The following is a 22,479-nucleotide window of genomic DNA, read 5'->3' as shown; positions in this document are numbered from 1 at the left end:
GTACTGAGAGGCTGCAATAAGGTGTCCCCAAAGCCTTCTCTTCTCCAGGCTGAACAACCCCAACTCTCTCAGCCTTTCTTCATAGGAGAGGTGTTCCATCCCCCTGACCATTTTCATGGGCCTCTTCTGGACCCGTTCCAACAGGTCCGTGTCTGTCTTATGCTGAGGGCTCCAGAGCTGGACGCAGTACTCCAGGTGGGGTCTCACCAGAGCAGAGCAGAGGGGCAGAATCACCTCCCTCGACCTGCTGGCCACGCTTCTTTTGATGCAGCCCAGGATACGATTGGCCTTCTGGGCTGCGAGCGCACATTGCTGGCTCCTGTCCAGCTTTTCATCCACCAGTACCCCCAAGTCCTTCTCGGCAGGGCTGCTCTCAATCCCTTCATCCCCCAGCCTGTATTGATACCGGGGGTTGCCCCGACCCAGGTGCAGGACCTTGCACTTGGCCTTGTTAAACCTCATGAGGTTCACACGGGCCCACTTCTCCAGCTTGTCCAGGTCCCTCTGGATGGCATCCCGTTCCTCTGGTGTGTCGACCACACCACTCAGCTTGGTGTCATCTGCAAACCTGCGAAGGACCAGTTTGCTAGCCAAAAATTCCCCAAATAATCCTGGGATGTACAAGTTTTGAGGCAGGACTGTCATTTGCACTCAGCCTTTCACTCTCTGCTGCAACCCAACATCTGGGGTATAGCTTAAGGTATTGATGAATTGCTGTCTGAATTCTCAGGTAGGTTTTTTTTTCATCTCTCATCAGAAGGGCACGAAAAAAAGCATGAAAGGAATGGAAACATGCGTGAGGAGCTCACCTCTCTACCTCAAAGGTGCGCTTCTTAGCAGTGGAACAAATTATCTGAAACTTCTACTTCTTGCTAAAGAGCAAGACTTCAAGAGGAACCATGACAATATGACAGTGTCAATCCTGGAGTGGAGAAATGGGTGGTTTTTTGACTTACGGTCTGAGCAGTAAAGTTCCCTTTTCACCAAGATGTACCTCACCACAAACCTCACCACCTTCGGAACAAAATACAAAGCTGTATAGCAAAACCCACAACACTAAAAAGAGAGCAAACTGAAAACTGTCTACGTGGACATGCAGATAAAGAACAGGCACTGCAGTAGCTGAGGTTGGTGCCTGAGGGCTGTCATGAACAGAACCACCGGCGCTGCGTCGCAACTGGAGCACAAAGTCAGCTGATATGAAACAGCAGCCTCCCCCTCCACCCTGCACCCTGGGGCTCACCGCTCACGCTGAGAGCTGCCCTCAGCCCCGTGGCCACCAAATCTAGATCTTGGAGAAGTTCTGGGAAAGCATTTGAACAGGTCTTTATTTCAAATGCAGTTTGGTCCCCATCTATGTTGGGCAAATCAAGAAACTTGGCTAACTTGATCCACCTTTAAAGTGGGTTTAAATCTAGTCACTAAATGTGGAAGGCTGCTTAAAGGTATGTAATTCAAGCAGCATTCTTGGAGTGGCTCTGGTGCTGCTCTGAAATTTTAGGAGAATATTTTTTTCTTCACCAATCTCCTGGAGATGCTCTGACAAACTAGCAATTTGTCAGGTGGGGCGTAACACAATGTTGAAGTGATGCACAGGCTATGCCTGCCACAGAGGCTCTGAACTTCACTGACATTGCGCTTTTTCAGGGTCTAAATCAAAAGTCTAGATCGTTGCCACCCTTACTCATGATTAGGATTCCTTCCAGGGTTTACCAGAAGTAAAGAGTTGGAAGGTAAAGGCCTGATACAATGATGGGTGAGGTGACAGCCCAGAGAGGGAAATTAAGTAATCTTCTACCACTAACCCTGAAAGAAAAGGCCAGCTTTAAGAAGAAGAAAAAAACCGAAAATACCCTGTCCTCACAAACTGGACCGCACCTGATGAAGTGAGATGCTGTAAAGTGATACCAGGAAGTTGCTACTTTCAGCATATGATAATAGCAGAGGAAGCAGTGGGGGTAAGAAAGCACAGGCAGCATAAACATGGGGACCCCCCGACCAGCCTCACTGTACTACCGAGACACATACAGTACTGATCTAGAATAACAAACAGATGCATTTTATAAGCCGCTGCCAAAGCTGCTTTTAGAAAGGCCATTCTATTTCCCCTAGCTAGAAGGGTCTCTACAAATACTGCCTCTTAACAGATCCTGCATTGAGAATGGTAGATCAGGAGGTGGTAAAATAAACGACAGTGCAAACTGTCTGTAGGGGTACCAACCCCTCACTGATGGAGTGCGAGGAGACAATATCGTCTTCTCAGCACAACTGGCGTCGGGATCTAGAAAACGAAGACAAATATGCAACAGAAACCGCAACTTGTGACTTCAACAGTTGCAAGTGAATCACCCCAAGAACAGGCAGTAAGCATTTTGCAGGTTATTTAAAATGCAAATTGTTCTTTTCTAAATGGAGCAGCTGAAGCACAGGTAACATCTGATGTAAATGAGTGACCTACTTTAAAGTAATCAAATGGTACAGCTAGAGAAAGAGGTAGAAGCAAAAACAATAATAAGGCTCGTATTGTTTCTCTATGTGCTTCACATTTCTGTCCCCATTACGGTTGTTCTCCAGGTTAGTGGGGGAATGAAAAAGCAGGTTATTTTAATGGCATCTCAGTATAAAAACAATTCTCTAACCACCACATTAAAAATTAAACAGCTTTGCAACTTTAATGATGCTTTTCTTTTTAAAGAGGGAATCAACAGTTGTGTGGCAGCATGTAAGTATTTTTGTTGTGCCCAATGAGCAGCTGGAAAAAAATACAGGAAGCAGCAATGGAGAAAAGACAGAATGAAAGAAAAATGTCAAAAAAATGAAAACCAGAGAAAGCTTGTCACTTGCTGGCAGGAAGCACGTCCTCAAAATTAAAAGAACAAAATCAAGTAGGGCAACAGGGAGGCCTAAATTTTCTGTGTAAGAAACTACAAATAACAACACATCTTTGGAAACACCATCGTTTTACTTCCACTGGATGTGCCAGTAATGAACCCAGCTCGTTGTTAGTAGTCTTTGTAGTTAAGCTAACAACCAACATAGTCTAACATTGACATAGTCTCAATCTTGTCAACCTCTGTGGTGATCCCTCTGCATCCAGGTTAAGGCATCTTGTGTACACATCAAGTCGTAGGGCATTGTTCACGCAGCACTCTTCCAGACGGTGCTGAAATACACCTCACACCTAGAGGTAGCCCTTTCTGATTTGGACAAACCAAACCCCTGGAACCTCCTCCCTCCTCCCTGTCCCAAATGTCCTTCAACATAACTTTTAAGTAGATGCAAAAAAAGGTACAGCAGAAAATGATGCAGAAAATGGCAAGTACAGTTGTTTTTGCTTGCAGCCTCTGGCCCCACAAGGTGAATCTACTCGCTCCTATGTGACTAAACAAGTTTTCACTCCCTCTCTCCTCATCAGCAGGCATAGCCATATATTTGAGCTTCCCAAGCAAATGGTCTGCTTCATCTTCACGCTCCCTGAGGAGCAAACGTAAGAGGACGTTGTGGTCCACTGCAGGCCCGACCACGCACTGCGCTGTCCTACTTGTGCTGCAGCAGAGGAGGTCCCTCAGTGCACTCTGGAGCTTCCCTGATAGCATTGTGGTTCACGGGTACCTTTGTGCAGTGGAGCGTACGAGTGCATCCAAAATACCTGCATCGCCAGGGACGTATGTGCCTACAGTCTTGTTTTAGTCAATAGAGCAGGGCTGATTTGCAACCGAGTGAGCACACATTTTCAAAATGTGCTCAGCAGTATGGAGCTCAGAATTTCATTTTCCTTAATACCCGACCTCAGGGAACAGCCTGAGTAAAGAGTAGCCCAACTGAGTATATATTTATTTTACTTTGGCCACTTTCAAATATGTGCACTGTAAACTAGGACCCTCACTTCCTCCCATTTTACACAGCAAAGTTACTCCGAATCCTGCAGGAAGCCTATTCTGTCCCAAAGGGCCAGCTTCCACCCCCAAATCATCCCCTGTGCGCTTGCAGCGGTTACCTCCTGAAGGAGGACGGATACTGACTCACACGTTTTTTTGCCTCACCTGTTAATGTAAAACCCGAAGGCGATATAAGTGTATGAAGTAAAATCCTAACACGCAATTGAAGCATAATGTGTGAAGCGGCAGGACGAGGAGTTTTGATGTCCCCGCAATACACCCTGAAGCCTTCCTGGGGCTTTTCTGCCCTTGCAGTCAGAGATGCTCCGGCGAACGGGTGGGTACCCACGGCTTTACTGGGGCTCATTTAAACCTGAGAACACGGGTATGAAAAGCCAGGAACTTGACGAACATCATCTCAAGCACCACGTAAACCAGGGACCCACACTTTGGCCACCGAGAGAAGACAGTCTTAGGTCTGGGAGGGCAGGGCAGGGTGTGGAGGAGGATGTCTTTTCCCAAATTCCCCAGTTCAGCTCGGCTCGGGGGGCTCGGACGCAAGGACCCTCCCCTCCCTCCCCCTTACCTGAGCCGCACACGTTGGACCGGAGCAGGCGGGTTCTCCGGGAGGAGGAGAAGGAGGAGATGTCGCTTTGGGAGCGGCCGCGGGGACCGGGCAAGGACCAGGCTGGCGGCGGTGCTCCCCCGCTGCTCCCCGGCCTCTCGGCCATCGCCGTCGGGGAGCCGAGAGGGGCAGGGAGGAGAGGAGGGAAAGAGGCGGCGAGGGAGGGGAAAGGGAAAGTTTGCAGAGGAAGAGCCGCCCCTCGCCTCCGACCGCCCCGCCGGAGCGGGGCCGCCCCGCCGGGACGGCGACGGGGATTTTGGGTCTGTGGGAGCCTAAATTTTGTGTTTGCACAGGGGCAAAGCAAGGGGCGGGGGGGGGGGGTGTGCAGACGCACGGAGGGAGGGGACGCGGGGGGGACCCCCGCGTCCCCTCCCTCCGTGCGTCTGCACCGCCCCCCGGGGTGTCTCCGTGCTCCCCGCTCCCGTCATAGCCAACTCTCGGGGGAAAAAAAAAAAAAAGAAGAGAATCAGTTAAAAAAAGAGCCGAGCAACAGACACCACCACTTCTGTTTTGTGTAACAGGGTGCCCTCCCTCCTCCCCCGGCCGTCCCCCGCAAAACCGGGAGGTTGCACAAGGCATCGCACCCCTGCAGCCGAGCTGGGGGGGGGGGGGGGGGGGGGGGGCGATGAGTCAAATCTCCTGCCCCCCGCCCCCTTCGTCTTTCTTAAGGTTCGGGTTGCAGGCAAGAGGCTTTTTCACAACCAGTTTTACGACCGTGTGACTCAACGTTTTGGGAGGAAGGCGCTCCTCCTGCCTTTCAAATCAGAAGCGGGAGTCACACCGACTTCGGCAAAAGCAAAATGAAGCCCCGTGGTTTAATTTTCTGGTGTTTGTTTTACAGGTACACTTTTATGCCACGATTCATCTTTAAAAGGATATTTAACGTTTTCACTGCTTTTTACAGGCAAATAATTTTCTATTCTGCCTTGAATAAAATCCTTGCTGCCCTGAAGCCACTGGCACAATGGCAAAGGTAGACAGGGCTTCACACTGTATTTTTAATGCATCCAGTGCCACATTATCTAGCTACCAAATATGAAAGTCCCATTCAGGCTGTATGAGAACGTTTTAGCAACTACCGCTCCCCAGGTCTGAATCAAATCCTATCGAGTCTGAAGCACGTCCATGTGAAATTCAGATACCCTCCTCTGCTTCCCACCAAGCAACCAGGTTGCCCTCCTCTCAACGCCAAGCCCCGTGCAGCTCCCCAGGCGCGGTGGTTCTGCGGTCTTCCCGGCAGTCATACGGCTCAGGCACCCTTCGCCTTTGTCCAAGCAATCGATCCAGTACATGAGTCTCGTATGTCAGCCATTAGACAGGTCAAAAGGTCTTTTCTGCTCAGCATCTCCCAGGGAATTGCCTTCATTATTTCCTCTCCTTCTTCCCTCCGCCGACAGACCAGCCTGCTCCTTCCCTAGCTGCGGAGAGCTTTCCCAGCGGGACTATGCTGCGAGAGTGAGAGGCAGGGCCTTCTCCTCGCAGAGCACAGCAGTGAGCTCCACGCTTACAGACCTCCCTGCGGGGGCCGGGTGGCTCCGGCATCGTGCAGGCAGGCACGCTGTGCCCGGGTTTAGAGAGCTTCCTGCAGTCGCAGACACCGGTCTTGCATTATTCACAAAATCTTACAAAGTACTATTTTTGTTATTTACCCTTTGCAGCTTGCATCATTACAGATGTGACTGTGCACTGAGGACCTTTTCCATCACTGGAGATTTCAGTAGCTGTGCCTGTGTGGGCTGGTGACATTTTCTGAACCTGTTTATGCCTTAACCAGAAGCGTACTCATGGCTGCTATTTACTGAACTGTTTTCTACTTCTTTTTTCTTTTTTTTTTTTTTCAATTTAAAGGATTTGATCAAGTTCATTATTGAAATACACAGTTCCTGCTCCAAATCTCACCGAAGTCGATGTCAGGTCCCTGATGTCAGTGGGCTTTGGGTCAGACCCCTGAGCTTTTTTTAAATCATTTTTCCTTCAAAGCACTTTGAGCCACAGCGCAGTTGTAACTTTGGCGTACTGTACAGAATAAGCTTCAGAGAGAGTCTACTTCAAAATTCCCATGTTAAGGAGCTGCTCAGTGTCTGCAATCCTTTGGTACGATCAAAAAGAAAAGAACATGAAGAAACCCAAAGATAAACTAGGAAAGGTACCATAGCAAGAGGTCAAAGGCGTTTAAGGATTCCTTTTGAGAAGCAAAGTGACATCTAAAGGGGTGAAGATAAAAGAAGACATAGAGAAAGTAGGTCAACATTGAATGTAAAAGAAATATGAAGAGGCTCCTATTGTGATATTAAAGTGCTTTTGTAAATCAGAATAATGTGAACAGTCAGTCAGAAAGAATGATACCATGGAAGTCACAATGTTTTTATCAGCCTGTAACTTAATACGCTCATCAAGGTACGTACAAAAATGAAAATATCACAAAATTATTTACTTCCCATTTTCACAGCCCTTTAGATATTTTTGGCTTAAATGTAACAGCTGTGGTTAATGGCTCTGGAAACAGAAGTTCTGTTTCCATAGAACAGCAGTAAAGTGTACATCCTTCCCAGGTGGAGATTAATGTCATTGTCTGCTCATTCATTTTTAACTGTTTTGATGAGATTGACTAAGAAATTTCCATTCGTGGGCATGATTTTGGAAAGTTAGTATTTGCTGAATAAACCAAATTATTTCACAAAGGCCGTCCTATGGCTGCTGGGGTCTGATGCAAAAATACGCAATTCGGGCATCGGGAAAGACAGGAGAAGTGCCAGCACAGGCTACAAAGATGCTGGAAGATGCATCTTTTAAAGTACATGCCTGCCACCCATGATCCGCAGCACAAATGCAAAGTGTCATTTACTGAAGCAAGGCAGCTTCAGCACAGGCTTCCTCTGAAGCCATTCTAATGGTCAAGGAAATACCTCCTTGACAGGCTTTGGGGCACCTCTCTACCCTGGAAGCCATCACATACTGGAGCTGCAGAGCGATGAACATGACGCCTGGGAGGGAATGGAAGGCAAGGGAAGGGAAGGGAAGATCTCTGGTGGGACGCTGAGCCTGTGGTTGGAAGCAGGCGGGAAGGGCAAATCCAGCAGGCCACCGAGGCCACCTCTGAAGCAGGCCCTGGCTGCAGATCCAAGACTCAGACCGGATCAGACTGCAGATCCAGCAGACCCCGGCAGACAGCTTTCAGGAAAGCACCGAAGGAGAACGGCCAGTGCTCTCCTCGATGAGGAGGTCAGTAACAAACCACACAGGGCCGAGCGGGCGGTCTGCCTGGGGTGGTCAGGGCCTGGGCTGGGAGGGGGCAGGAGGAGCGCGGCGAGATGTTGGCCAAGGCAGAAGTCAGTTACTTCATTTTCTTCAAATCCTTAAAATCCAGATGACCATTTGTGATCGAGCAGCCAGATAAAACAGCGCTGACGGGGACGAGCTCCCCAACGGCTGGCGCGCTTCTCCACCCTGAGCAAGGGAAAGACGCGGCGCTGCCGGCTCCGCCGGGACGCGGCGGGGCTGAGCCTTGGGAGGGGCAGAGCCGGAGCCCTTTACCTGCGGGCGGTAGAGACAGGCTACATTTTGGCCGGAGGGCGGCGGGCTCCGGCGGAGCGGCTGACGGGGCGGGGAGAGCCTGAGCCCGCCTTGTGCCTCGGCCCGCCCGTGCCCCCCCACCCCCGGCCAGCGGCCTCCCCCGGCGCGGCCGTGCAGCGCCGCGACCCCTGCCCTGAGGCGCTCCTTCGCCCCAGCCCGCCGTCGCCGCCGCCATGTCGGGCCCGCCCGGTCGCGCCGCGCTGCTGCTGCTGCTGGGGCTGCCCGGGCTCCTGCCGGCGCGGCCGCCGACCGGCGGCGGGCGGCCCCGCTACGAGCCCTCCTGGGACTCGCTGGACGCCCGGCCGCTGCCCGCCTGGTTTGACGAGGCGAAGTTTGGCATCTTCATCCACTGGGGCGTGTTCTCGGTGCCCAGCTTCGGCAGCGAGTGGTTCTGGTGAGCTCCCCGGCCTGGCCCTGGCCCCCGCCCCGCCGGCCGCAGCGGCCTGTCCGGCCCGAGGGCCTCCCCGCCGGCGGCGCCCCGCAGCCCCCTCAGGCCCCGGCGCCCCTGGGCGCGGCCGCCGTGGAGCAGCTGGGAGGGTCGCACCGAGATAGCTGCTGCTGCGGATGGGTCGCACCAGCGATCTGAGGGTTTGCTTGGAGAGTAGCTCTTGGGGCAGGTGGGGTTTGGTTTGGTGTCCCCCCCCTCAAAAGCCATGGTTAGGTTTAAAGCCCCTCTGCAGGCTGACCCTGGAGCTGAGGTGTGTAGGAAGAGGTTTATTTCCACCTGGGGCTGGCCAGTGAGACCACGGACTCTATGGCACCATTTATGAAGGAAGCGGTGTTTAATGCGCTTCTGGTACATTTGACTCTGTCTGCCCAGCCCTAAAACTCTTGAATATGTTGGCTAATGTTAACCGAGTTAAGCAGAGAGCCTGTAGAGCTGAAAGATGTGGTTTCCACAGCATTAGTGAAAGAGGCGGTTGAGTGGCAGAGGGAGACCTCTCCAGGGCTGCGATGAAGGAGCTCTCCCCAGGCTCTTTGGGGACGAGCATTGGGGATCTCCCAGCCTCCCCAAAAGAGCCTTGAGCAGCTCTTGCTGGAGGGCCGAGGCACCATCTGCAGGGAGCGTGGGAGTCCATCGCTCCCTACATCGCTGCCCTTGCTTGGCAAATTGCCTGCAGTTTTCTCATGCACTTTTTGTGCTGTTGGTGGTTTTCTTCTTTTTTATTATTATATTTATTAAAGAGTACTTTCCACTTAAAAGAACCTAAAGCTCTGATCCTTCAAATTTTAGTTCAAAGGCTGAATAAAACGTTTGGTTTGTGAGCGTTCACTGGTTCAGGCCCTTTGACTCTAAGCATTTTTTTGCTATCCTCTTTCCATGCTCTACCAAATACTTCCTGTATGACTTTGAGTGAGTCACATTATCATTTATAATATGAAGATGATAGCAGCTCTGTGGCACAGCTATAGTAAAGCTTAAATGCAATATTCGTAAAACAAACCAACGTCAATACAAACAAACCACAGTTTTCTGAAGGCAATATTTGACCTGCGCTTTTCAGAACTACGTTCAAGGGTTTCAGCAGTTTTTTAAATGTGGACTCTGTTTACTAATTACTGGCTTTCGGGTGGGGGGGGGCTAACTTTGAGTTCAGGCCTTACTCTGAGTGCTGTGCTCTGATACTGGTACACAGGTTCAGGCTCAACCATTCTTTTTTTTGTTGTTGTTGTTCTAAAAAGACCACAGAACACCCTAATGTAGTTGATGAAATTGTTTTTTATGTCCCTGTTGCCTCCCATCCTTAGGCATGTGGGTGTGAAGCTGCTTCAGGGCCTTCTGGCAGCATGCGCAGTCAGATGACTGCGGTCCTGTGTTAGCAACTTCAAATATAAGGTCATAAACTCTGATATCACACAGCCCGTCCCCCTTCCCTCAGAGCTCCATAACCTTGGTCAGGATGTTTCTAGAACCTAATCCTGTCAGACTAGAAATGTTCACATTGTTAGCAAACAATGTGACAAAGGAAGAGAAGCAAGGATGTTATTTGTTTCTTTATGCAATTACATACTTTAAAGTCAGAAAGGTTTTTTTTCAGGTTCTTTCATGGAGGGAGGCTGTCTCAGCATCTTCCTTCTTTCCTCTCTTCCCCCCCCCGCCCCTGCAACTGGCTGTCAGAGATTGTGTTTGTTTGTGCTGAAGTCTGTTTGGGAAGGTTACAACGATATCCATAGGTTACTGTGGTCTTACAGAACTGAGGTCAGAGTCCGGCTCAGGACAGGAGAGAGAAACACATTTCGAACATTCAGATTCTGGCCTGTTTTATTCCTTCACTTTCAATTTGTTTTCATTTATGTCTAAGTTTGCCAACAGGATTTTTGCTGCTTGGCTTCATTCATAGGAAGGTGAATGCTTTCAGACCCTTTTCCCGTAAGCATTAGCAGTCACAACGTATGTTGTTGTTAGAAGGTCTCTAGCCATAAGGCTGTTTATGCCGTAAGGACTGTTGCATGCTGTTTCTGGAGTTCCTCTTTCATTGCTGGGTAGGGGAGGGATGGAGCAGGTTGAAAATAGATAGTGCTGTATTGGTGATTTATGATCTCTGCCCATCATGAGGGGGAGAGACCACCCTCGGACCACAGCAAAGCTCCAAACCTTGCTGTGGACTAGACTGGTTGGAATAGTGACAATACTGGATCAGGAATTGATGTGATAGGGAAACACAGGATAGAAACTGTCCCTGCATTTGCTAGGTGGGATGCAAAAAGAGGTTGTCGGCTTATTTTTCCTTCTGGTTCCTACATCTGCGTGCACTGGTACAGTGGACTGAGGTAGGTGTGTGCCTGCACGCTAGAGCCTGTGACGGAGGTGCATTTCTAGTGTGTGGGGTCCCTGCAGAGGCAGGCTGTTGTTGGAGGACATGCCTTCTAGTCAGGTACCTTTGCTTCAGAGCCTCACGTGTGCAGCAGCTGCAGTGCTCTGCAGTCACAGCTCTCTGCTGCTCGGGGACCGTGGGCATCCGCTCACACATCAGGTCACTCAGTTGTGTTTGGCATAGAGGACTCTGGACCAGCAGAGAGGTAAAGCTGCTGGCCCGCATGTTTGTGGGTTGCAGGTGTTGCAGTGTGGGGGGCAGAGCAGAGATGCCTGATGGCTGATATGTGAGACTTGAGGAGGGTGAGTTGTTAGTCCAGAAGAAGTGCATTCCTCGTGCCACCTGAGCTGCTCACTTTGACCCTGTACCTGTGCTCTCTAGTATGGTTTCAGGATTTGGGTACTCAGTAAGACTGCCAAGTGTAGTTGCTTTGTGACATTGCTCCAGATGAAATCCTGGGATCTTTCCAAAGTGGAGTGCTTGAAAGAAGCAGAGCGTAGGGAAAGAGGACAGACAAAAGGAAATCTTTGATAATTAATACTGTTATGTTCTGAAGCAGTTTTACCCCATTGCCAGTGTCATGTACCTGAAGTGCATGTGCTTCTCAGGGTGAACACAAATAGAAGCTGATGATTTCAATTCTCTTTTCTTTGTCTAAAAATACACCAGCAGACATGTTTTTGCTCTGTATTATGTAGGTGGTACTGGCAGAAGGAAAAGAGAGAGCCCTACGTGAAATTTATGGAGGCAAATTACCCACCTGGGTTTAGTTATGAAGATTTTGGGCCACTGTTTACAGCAGAATTCTTTGATCCCAACCAGTGGGCAGATATTTTGAAGGCTTCAGGTGCAAAATACGTTGTCTTAACTTCAAAACATCATGAAGGTAAGTGGAAGGTTTGTGAATGTTAGTAATTGATGCATTTCTGTCAACAGAAGAAAAATCCAGGTGACTTTCCTGCCTACTAAGAGAGATAGAGAAAGCCGGGCAGGCTTACCTGCCCCAGCCCAGCCAAAGAGGAAACAAACCACCCAAGAAATGTGCGTGTGTTTTCCTGGCTCTTACACAAATGCTACGGCCATGAAGCTTGCATAGAAGGAGAAATAGACTGTGCCATTGTTCTCTTGCTGTAGGTAAGACAGCCTGAAGCGGTGGGGGAAGCTGAGCTTCCTGCAGCAACCATAGTTTATTTTTTATTGTGCAGTTTATTGCTCAAGGAACCACAACAGTGAATTCTGCGCTGCTTCATATATGGAGAGCTGCTGTGTACGGGCAGTTAATGAGCTCCATAGGTTTTTCCAAGGAATTTAGGAGTATGTTCCAGGAGTCAACTTCAGAGTTAGAAACGTACACAGGGTATAGCTCTTCCTGATACAGTGCATAGAAGCCAAAACCTTGAACCAGGTCTGGAACTTTACAGGCACGATTGATTTTTGGCACTGTAATTGTAAGATACTCTGCAGAGAAAAGTGAAGGAAGAGAAAGTGGTTGGAAGGAAACATGGTAGCAAAGAAATTATAATATACTAAGATGCAATATGACAGTACATCTGGTGAATGTTGTTGGTGTTTGGTGAGATGTGGGTTCAAGACTGGCAACTAGTAACTTGTGAATTTTAATCTCAGCTCTAACATGCATAAAATCTTGATCCTGATGATGCCCGTGGTGTAATTCCCAGTGACTTCAAAAGAACCATGATTCATTTAGTCTGTCCTGTAGCCTGGGGCATGAATTTTTAGCTTGTTTGTCTAGTCGATGCAATTACATGTTTCCAGTTCACAAAAAGATTGCAAGATTTATTAGGCAATGGGTATAAAGCAGTTTGAAGGTGAAAGTGGAGCTCTTCCGGCAGTGGTCTAAGTCTGCAGTGCGGTAGTACTTGGAAGTGCTTGTGCTGGATTGCTGGATGTCTGAAACGTTAAATCCCTCCTGATATTTAACGCTGATATTTTAGAAGCTGTTTCTTTTTGCACTCTGCCTATATACATGTACCAAGTAGTTGATTGAGCTGTTATAAATGTCAAGACAAATGAAAAGTGAACATTTGTGTAAGATCTAAACAGGAGGGAGGAGAACAGTCTTTGAATGCAAATGATTGATAGCTTGTGCATTCTGCAACTGAGAGAGCATTTTATCTTCCGGTTGTTGAATGTGTATTCACAGTTCACATTTGATACATTCAGTGAAAACGTAGATGCCTCGAAAGTTGCTGTATTTTTGGTTAATTTAATTGGGGCATATGAATGGAGTGGATAATTAAGGAGAAGGAATAATTAACCTAAGCAGTACAGAACTGGAAAATTGAGCGCTTTATATATATAAAAATATAAATGCATATGTGTATGAATAAAAAAATACATAAACATATCTGGCATGGTGTTCTGGTGTTACGACTACCGTCATCGTGCATAAACAGATTATAGGCATACTCTATACCATGATAACACTATTATTACATATATGATTTTTATTATTTTGTATCTATTTTTTGCAACACACTTGCAAGCTACTTTCCAGAAGGAGGAAATATAACTTCCCCTCTTCTGCTTTCCTTTCTTATCCCTTGATTTTTCTCTTTACAGGCTTTACTTTGTGGGGGTCCAAATATTCTTGGAACTGGAATGCTGTTGATGTGGGACCAAAACGAGATCTTGTGGCTGAACTAGCAACATCTGTTAGAAGCAGGACTGACTTGCATTTTGGGTTATATCACTCCCTGTTCGAATGGTTTAATCCCCTCTTCCTTGAGGATGCCACCAACGTCTTTAAGACAAAAAAGTTTCCAACCAGTAAATCATTACCAGAACTCTATGAAATTGTGACCAAGTACCAACCAGAAATAATTTGGTCTGATGGGAATGGAAATGCACCAGATACTTACTGGAACAGCACTGGTTTCTTGGCTTGGCTGTATAATGATAGGTACACAATGATGCTGGTTTAGCTCCTTATCTGAAGTTCTGCTCTGTGTCTAGTTTGTCTCATTTTCTGTATGTTTTGTGGAACCTGTTACCCCTACTTACGAGGACTTAACTAAATATTAATTTTCCTGAAATATAGAACCCAGGTCTTCCCTAGAACTATCAAAGCTTGCTTTAGAAAAAGACTGGTTCATACTTTTTTAACCACATTTGCAAATTAATCAGTTAAGATGGTATTGGCTATTCTACCTAATCATATTCTTCCCTAAGTATTGTCTTCTGCACAAACAGGATAGCAGGATAATTTAATATGGGTACTTTGTTGTCATCGCAGACTGAACACCTGGCAGTGGATGTGAAGTGCAGGCTGATTTCTGGCAGACCTCCTGTGAAAGTCTGCAGCATACTTCCCTAAGAAATGCCGATCTGGACCTTTTACTAGGAAAGGATGAGAATAGGATTCCTGAAATTGCACTTAATCTAATTGTAATAAATTAATAGTGCAGAAGTCATCCTAAATGTTAGTTTCTGGGAGGAAGGGGTGTGTGTGTGGGAAGGGATTACACTGGCTGCGACTGCGTTTTTTAGAATAAAAATCATAAACGGAAAATTTCTCTGTTTCCAGTCCCGTCCGGGACACAGTAGTGACCAATGACCGCTGGGGAGTTGGCAGCACCTGTACACATGGTGGCTTCTACACTTGTAGAGACCGGTATAACCCCGGCCACCTCCTGCCTCACAAGTGGGAGAACTGTATGACTATTGACAAGAGGTCATGGGGGTACAGGAGGAACGCACAACTCGACGATTACCTCACAACCGAGGACTTGGTGAAGGTACAGTGGGACAAAGGAGTTGCCTGCAACTTCTGATTCTCCTTCCTGATCATTATATTATGCTATATAACATTTCAATTACGTATCTATTTTTATAAAAAGTATTATTTTAATTGAATAATGAACCGATGAAATAATAAGTCATTTTGTTCATTTGCAGCCTAACACTGGCAGGATGGAATATCCATGTAATTCTTATTAATTTTATAGAAATGACTAAGAGAAAAATTATCTAGTAAAAATTCAGCCAGTTTCTTAGAAGCTGTTTCCCCTGTGAGTAACTGGCCAAAGATTGATCTGGATAGACTCATCATTACCTTTTCTACTAACTTTTTCTAGTAACCGCACCTCTAAGTTGATGAGAAGCAAACAGTTGCAGTTTCACAGTTCCTGTTTAGGAACTCCTGATCGAAGGCTACATCTTTTCCCCCTTCTAGTTAGAAACAGTTTATAACTCTTAATAGTCTTTTTACCTTGTAGTGAGAAACTTTCCTTTCATCCCACTTCATTTAAAGAAAAAAACCCCAACACACTCATTACAGACAGCCAGACAGATAAACACTAGCAGATGCAGACAACTGGTGTTAATAGAGCATTGATTCCCTTTGCTGGTCTAAGGTATTAAAAAAAGATTTGAAGCTTAGGAAAACCGAATGAAAGGAAGACTGATCGATCTTTCAGAGAAATGCATTTAATTGCAAAATTCAGCTAGTGAGGGGAAGATTGATTGTTATTGTTGCTTAATCCAAATCTGTTCCTAGTACTGACCTTGCAAAAGATAATTTCAAATTGAAGTAACCTCTTTTCATAGGCAGAAGGTTTAAATTCATTCGGTAGCTCGTCTCCAGCTGTCTGTTCCTCAGACTTGTGCATCTCAGTCCATGATCTCTGGAGGGCAGTGTGGATGTGAACACAAATATTTATGGACTCTGTAGAGGGCTTCCTAGTGTTTTACAGATGTCTCTGTAAAATAGGGAGAGCATCAAACAGAGGAAGGAGGAGGAAGTTGCTTCTCTCAGCTTCAGTAAAAACGCAGTGGCGTCTATTAGCCTTATTCTCCTCTCGTGTAGAGAAATCATCTCTCTGTTCTATCGGTAAAACCTTCGTGAAATGCCTGCAGAAGTCGAAACGTTAAAAGGTTGTAGGATCTGATTCTAATGTAGATTCAGTCAGACATATTGGTGCAAAAATGTATTTTGGGCTGTCTTCTGCCATAAAAATTGACAGCAGAGCTTTGTTTTATGGGAGCTTAAATTTTGCATTGGCTGTTGGAATGACCCCCAAAGCCTAAACATGCAGCAGTAACGTAACTCGTTCAGTTCATCGTTCTGAAGCAGTGTGCCTGGCTTTAGAAAGAACTTCAAATACTTGATTTCATTAGCCGTAACCATATGTTCTGTGTATGTGTTTAAAAACGTTTCAGCAACTTGTAGAAACAGTGTCTTGTGGAGGAAATCTCTTGATGAATATCGGGCCCACTCACGATGGTCGCATCGCTGTTATATTTGAGGAACGCCTGAGGCAGATGGGTGCCTGGCTGCAAGTCAACGGAGAAGCCATCTATGGAACGAAACCGTGGAGAGCGCAGAACGACACGGTCACACCAGAAGTGTGGTATGGCTACTGAATCAAAGTGTAGGCTGCATAAAGCAGCAGCAGTGTATGTGAAATTTTGAAATTCTTAATGACTCGATGCTACAGAAATCACTGTCTTACTTTGTATGCTGTGAAGAAATTAACCCTTTTGTCAGTTTAAGTAACTGCACGTAAAAGTGTGTATAAAACTGTAGGTAGATGATGGGTGTCAGAGAACGTAGTTTTGGGATGATGGTGAGGCTGAAGGGAAGGTTGCAAGCGTTTCCTTAGGGATCTTGTGCTTCATAGTGTAGCTGGGAACAGAAACTATAGAAAAAAATATAAATCCAGAAATATAAAACTGCTATGCAGTGTTTATCTGTACGAAGGAATAGTTGATGTCACTGTTTAGAGAGAAAGAGGGGAGAGAGAGAGAAACTAGAAATCAATCTAGCATATTCTGCATTTCTTTTTAAGGTAAAAATGCATGGGAAGATAACAGCAATTGTTCGGTCACTAAATTCAGCCAGTCTCTGGACTCTCCCCTGCCTTTGTGCCTCATAGCTGCTGTAACACCTTAATGATCCATCAGGGTTTTGGTCTTGACCCTCTTCTCTGCCTCAGCGGGCCTTTTTACTCCTGTTCACAGTAAGATTTGGCTATCTGGCTTTCGCCTTGAAATGCTGAACTGTTGACTGTTTAGTTAAACCACTCCCAAGAGCAGTAACAAATTGTAACTAAATGAAGGAAGGAGGGAGGAATGTTTCAAACGTATGCCACAAGATTTCCAAGGACATACTGTAGATAATGTCTGCTGAAATTAAATTTTTAAAAAACTAGCTATGCAAGGTGGAAGCTTTATTGTCGCACACAATCTTGTTAAATTTTTTTTTAGTGGAATGTCTGTATGTTTGTGCATAGATGTGAATTACCATATTTTTCTGAATATAACCCACAGTTATCTGTTAATGATTCCCCCTGACCTGCAGGTACCTCCTTCCGACATGGCTGAGCAGCAGTGAGTTACTACAGATGTTTACCTCTAAACTCAGTTCTTTAATAGTCTCTGTTACCTCTAGTTTGTTGGAACATATTTTCAAGGAACAGTACTTTATTAAAGGGTATAAATTGTCTGAAAAGATGGTTATGTGTGTGAAAATGTAATTAATGCTGACTTTTCAAATCCATTTTTTCCAGTCTTGAAAGCACTCTGTGTATCGCTTCAGAAAATTTGCAAGGAAAAACTGACATGCGTTTCTGTTCCCCATTTTCAACCAGGTACACTTTCAGCCCTAAAGAAGGCAAAGTCAATGCTATCTTCCTTAACTGGCCAGTCTCTGGGACTCTGGAACTTGGTGAGCCACAGGCTAAGCTTGGAGAAACACAGGTAAAAGACAACACCCCCCACACACCCCCACTCTCCCCCTTCCCCTTTAGAACAGTGAGGCTTTTAACACACAGTGCAAGAAATGAACATGCTCTGAAGGAAAACACCTCTAGGACTTGTTATGTTCCATCAGTGTTTATTTTAGTTTCTGGCATCTTTGGGAATGCATAACTCTTCAGACAGAGTACATTGGAGGAGACCCAGCAACATGTTTGTTTTTATTCGGGGACCTCCTTGTCGTCGTCCTCCCAGTGGGATGTTTCTTCTCCAACAAACAAAGTTAGACTGACTTGTTGCTGGGGTATGTTTTAGCTTGCAAACTAAGGATCATAAAAAGAGGCCAAGTAGCAGGAAAAAAACCCCTGCCTCCCCTCCCATTTCCTGTGTAGACTCTAACTCAGCGTGACCTTTCTTTATAAATAGCCATCTTCATGACTTTGGTGATACTGTAATTGCTGTAATGGTGCAGTAGTTTCAAGTCAAAGCCTTGCACAAAGGGAAAGCACACAGAGGTTTTCATTGCCCAGGGATGCTAAATAGTAAGTCAGTGCAACCCTAGACGTGTGTCTCGGAGCAAGCGGTGGTCAGAAGTTGAGGACAGGGATGCCACACCTACACTAGCAAGTAGCGTAACCCAATAGAAGCAGATTTATAGAGCAGAACAGCTGGTGCTGAGGACTTAATATCAACACTGTGCATTTAAGGTGGGGATTCACTTAGCTCTGTCCTGGTCTCATGCACTGGATGTCCACTAGCTGCTGAAATGCATTAAGAGTGTTTCTAGACTGTCTCTTCTGGTCTAGTTCCGCATGAAAAGAACCTAGTTAGTGCCAAGAGAGCTCTGCGATAAGGAAGAAAGAGTAATTTCAGAACTGATGTAGATGCATCTTGAATTTTGTAGAGGCATCTAGACTATTTGTGCACAAGAGAGTAACGTTCCTCAGGGGTAGAGGCTGGTCTTCAGCTGCTACCTTAAGCTGCTCCACTATTTTCAGCATTTCACCAGCTGGTGTAAATGTCTCACCATAAAACCTATTTGTGTGTTTTTAGTGGAGAGGTTCTTCAGGTCAGCTCTGTTCTGAGATACCTGGCTGCGCTCTGTAAGAAATACTGCTCACTCAAGACTACAAGTTCCACCATGGGAAATGGGCATTTCAGAAATAGGCGATACGAAGCTGCGTACTGTGGTGCCTGGATCCCTGCTTAGACCCAAATCCCATCCTAAATACTTCTGAAAAGTGTTTATGTACCTTTTACAGACCTAAGTACTTCTCAAGACCCAGCATCACTAGCTTTATTACTTACATACCCATCTACTTTGCAAGTCTTTTTCTTCTACCTTTAATCATTGTTTTATCATTCATTTGGTCGATAAGTGGCATTTAAGGATAATTGAATAGTAAAGTAGCTATGGAACAACATTTCGTTTGTCAATTTTGCAATTATGTGCACTTTGAAAAGGCACTGTTCTAACTGCGGTGTATGTTTTTACCTCAGGTGAAGCTGATTGGCTACAAGGAACTGCTGAAATGGGTTGCACTGGGAGAAAAGGGAATGGCGATAGCTCTACCTCAATTAACTCCTAAGCAATTGCCATGTCAGTGGGGCTGGACTTTGCAACTGACCGACATAAACTGAGCCATAGAGTGCTGGAGCCTTGGGTAGTAGGGAATGCTGACGTTTTGCCCAGTTTCTCATCGCTGGTTTCTAACTCTTACTTGCTTGACAGAGAAACATCGATACTTCTTTCACTCTTTTTCTGAAAGGCGGGCTGTTATTAAAGGATGGAATGGAATGAAGCTCACATGAAATCTAGCACTAGATAGTTGGATCTCTGCATGCAGTTTCTTTCTTCGAACTTGTGTGAAAAACTGAGCGTCTACCTTGACCTCTCCATTTTTTTTTAGTCAGTTTCTTGCCAAGTTATGTGAAGAACAGAGGGAAAAAAACCCAGGCGCTAGCTTTTTAGAGTCATGAGAAGGAACAAAGCTAGCTCAAGCCAGCGTTCAAATGCACAGCAGTTAGATTTCTTGCATTGAAGAACTGACTTCCACAAAACTGTACAGTAAAAACTGTCAGTTTTGGAGAAAAGAATAAACTTTTTCCAGTTGTGTGCAACAACTGGCAGCTGGTGGTTTTAGCTGAGGAGGGTAGTGTATCTGCAAGAACAGTCCTGTAAGGGTTAGGAATTCATCACAAATGCATGGAGGCAATGCATATGTACATCTTCACTTCTCGTCATGGAAATCATTAGTTTTATCTGTTCCTACTGTTGAGTAATTCTATCCATTATTGGGATACAAGTGAAGCGGGAGGGTTTTTTTTCCTGTTTTGTGTGATTTTACATGGTTAAAGCTGACTCTTGTTTACAGCCATTGTTTTTACAGTTACCAGGGTGCCTTCTGCGGACTACTAAACAAAACATATACTTCAATGACTAACTTTTTAAAAAAAGAGAAATAATCAGGAGTTGCTAGGGATCCTCAACTTTGGCAGAGAGACAACGTTTTAAGCAGAGGGGAGATGATTGCATCCAACTTGAAAAATTCCCAGACTCATAACGTGTCAAGATTTGTAGGGACAGACCCGCAGTACGAAGTTTGCAAAGAGGGGGAGGTATAGGACAACAAGCAGCATGAATTGTTTCAGTGTAGGGATCAAAGGTTTATTTTTCCCGAGTAATGTTAACAAGTGCAAAACTATTACTGTATAAGTTAAACTTACTCTTTCAACTATGTCAAGATTTTAGGTGATGGGCCAAATGAGGTTATTGCCTTTCCTGCTAGTAACGTGAATACTCGCACAAATCTTACATTAAAATATTTTATTACAATACAGACAATTGGGCTCAAAATTAATACAAATTAAGATAAAATATTTACAAGTGAATGTGTACAGCATAGCTGTTTGAACAGCATAAACAAGAGAACTTCTAAAAATCCACATTCCTTTAGTATTAAGTAACAGAGAGCGCACCCCCCCCCCAGCTTGTTCAAGAGGAACGTGCATCAGTTGGCAAAGGCTTTCTGAAGAATGAGAGACTCTTTGGAATAACATTGGTAAAGTTAAGGGAAAAAAGTTTTCCTTTATAAAAAGAAAAATTTGGGAGAAGAAGAAAGAAGCCTGACTTCATTCTGCTACTCTGTGCTATTCTTAGATCATTCTCATTAGTTTTTTCCAAAACTTGCACACCCCAGGCAAACAAATGGGTTTTTTAGTAATGTGCTGTAATACTGCCACCAGATGCCTTTCAGATGCAATAAAATAATCAAATTAATTATGGAAGAGTTTAACCACTTTTTTAATAGAAAAGTCTTTACATACAATAATTCTTTCAACAAGAATATTTTTAATGGGTGTTTGAAACAGAATTCTGTTAGAATTAGAACAAATATGGGCTCACTCCCACTTTTTTCAGAATGTTCTTTCTGCTGGTCTAGCACTCCTACACCATTATAAAATTAACCCAAGTCTCATCAGTAGTCACAAGAGATTTGTTATAAATACAGGATCTATTCCTATAAATGTGCAGTTCATTTCTCTAGTTGCTGAGGGGTACTAAAAGCTTCATAAACATTAGCAGCAAAATCTTTCACTTGTTCCATCATCAACAGGTCCTGGAAGAAATTTAAAGAATAAGTTTGCTTAGCAAACACATCCACCACTATTCTGGTTTTGCTGCAGTACATAGAATCGTAGAATCATTAAGGTTGGAAAAGACCTCTAAGATCATCGAGTCCAACCGTTGACCCAACACCACCGTGCCCACTAAACCATGTCCCTAAGTGCCGCATCTATACAATTCATCATGTAGAATTCATACATAATTCATCATGAGAAAAGCACCTGGCACTCCCACAGAGATCTAACTCAAATTTCTTGCTTTTGAAAGGTTTATGGGCAGAACTGCAAGTAGAACCAAGTCGAGAGACCTTTGTGTGCTCCTGCACAGTTTAGCAGAGGGAAGAGGTTCTAGAGAAATAGCATATTTTTGGAAGATACAAGTTTACAAAAAGTTTAAGTTATGCCAATTGTTTCTACTTTTTTTTTGAAGCCACTGAAATTAAACAATGAATTATGTTATTGAAAAGAAATATACAATGTTCATTTCAAAATTTTATTTGGGATATTTTAAATAAGCAAGATTCTTACCTGAACAAAGTGACTGGGTGTTTCACTGCATACTGAATGGATCTGTCCATTTATTATTGGAATTATCTTGGCTAAAGGAAGACTGACACTGGAAAGACTAGAAAAGAACGAAAAAATATTGACCTAGACCTGCTCTGACATTAGTAAAGCCACTAAACTGTGATTATTACAATTCTAAATAATTAGTATTTACTTGAAGTAAGAGTTGAAAGACTGCAAACTAAAACATACAGATGAAGTTCTTTTTCCCTATCAAGTCTTTCATTTAATATAAAGTACCACCAAAGCAAATTTCAATTGGTGTTCTTATTGCGCACAGTTTCATACTTGCTTTCATGCAAGATAAATATTGTTTAGCCAGAGTCTTTGTGTGTGTGTGTGTGTGTGTGTAAACAGTTGTTAGAAGTGCCGCTCTACAATCTCACGCTATTTCAAACTCAAAACCAGGCTTAGGACAGACAGCCAAACTACAGCCTTTGGGATATTTTAAGTGATGTAAATAGTATATATATATATATAAATAAAAACATTACTCTTTGAGAGCCATCAGTTATTAAAATAAGCGTACATAAACCCAGTTATTATTCCGGGTTTTAATTTTAATATTTGAGAAATCATATTTCAAGGATTTGAACTCAGCTTTTGGATTTGTAACACTCTCACTGCACTGTTTAAAACCGAAGTTAACTTCAGAATAAAAGCTATTTTTAAACAG

General features: G+C 44.9%; 3 protein-coding genes across 5 annotated transcripts in view; 1 reads left to right on the top strand and 2 right to left on the bottom strand.

Annotated features, from left to right (window-relative positions):
- Positions 1-4,646, bottom strand: part of PHACTR2 (phosphatase and actin regulator 2) — a 151,211-nt gene extending 146,565 nt beyond the window's left edge. For 2 of the 3 annotated variants that reach the window (XM_076333760.1, XM_076333757.1), the window contains exon 1: positions 4,465-4,646. In XM_076333760.1, the coding sequence (XP_076189875.1) occupies positions 4,465-4,609 (145 nt within the window). In that variant the 5' untranslated portion in view covers positions 4,610-4,646. The remainder of the gene's footprint in view (positions 1-4,464) is intronic. The other variant, XM_076333761.1, reaches the window with a different exon arrangement.
- Positions 4,647-8,249: 3,603 nt separating this feature from the next.
- Positions 8,250-21,232, top strand: FUCA2 (alpha-L-fucosidase 2). The gene is made up of 7 exons (XM_076333754.1): positions 8,250-8,470; positions 11,591-11,778; positions 13,476-13,815; positions 14,440-14,650; positions 16,074-16,264; positions 17,504-17,612; positions 19,110-21,232. Exons 1-7 carry the CDS (start codon positions 8,250-8,252, stop codon positions 19,248-19,250), a joined length of 1,401 nt encoding a protein of 466 aa, XP_076189869.1. The 3' UTR covers positions 19,251-21,232.
- The window catches only part of PEX3 (peroxisomal biogenesis factor 3), a 21,482-nt gene continuing 19,424 nt past the window's right edge, over positions 20,422-22,479 (bottom strand). Inside the window, exons 11-12 of the mRNA XM_076333755.1 lie at positions 21,765-21,861; positions 20,422-21,229 (exon numbers count right to left, since the gene is read on the bottom strand). Coding sequence (XP_076189870.1) covers positions 21,146-21,229; positions 21,765-21,861 — 181 coding nt within the window. The 3' untranslated portion in view covers positions 20,422-21,145. The remainder of the gene's footprint in view (positions 21,230-21,764; positions 21,862-22,479) is intronic.

The sequence above is a fragment of the Aptenodytes patagonicus genome, chromosome 3 (assembly GCF_965638725.1).
Source record: "Aptenodytes patagonicus chromosome 3, bAptPat1.pri.cur, whole genome shotgun sequence".
NCBI classification, from domain to species: domain Eukaryota; kingdom Metazoa; phylum Chordata; class Aves; order Sphenisciformes; family Spheniscidae; genus Aptenodytes; species Aptenodytes patagonicus.
This window is presented reverse-complemented; position numbering and strand designations above follow the sequence as displayed.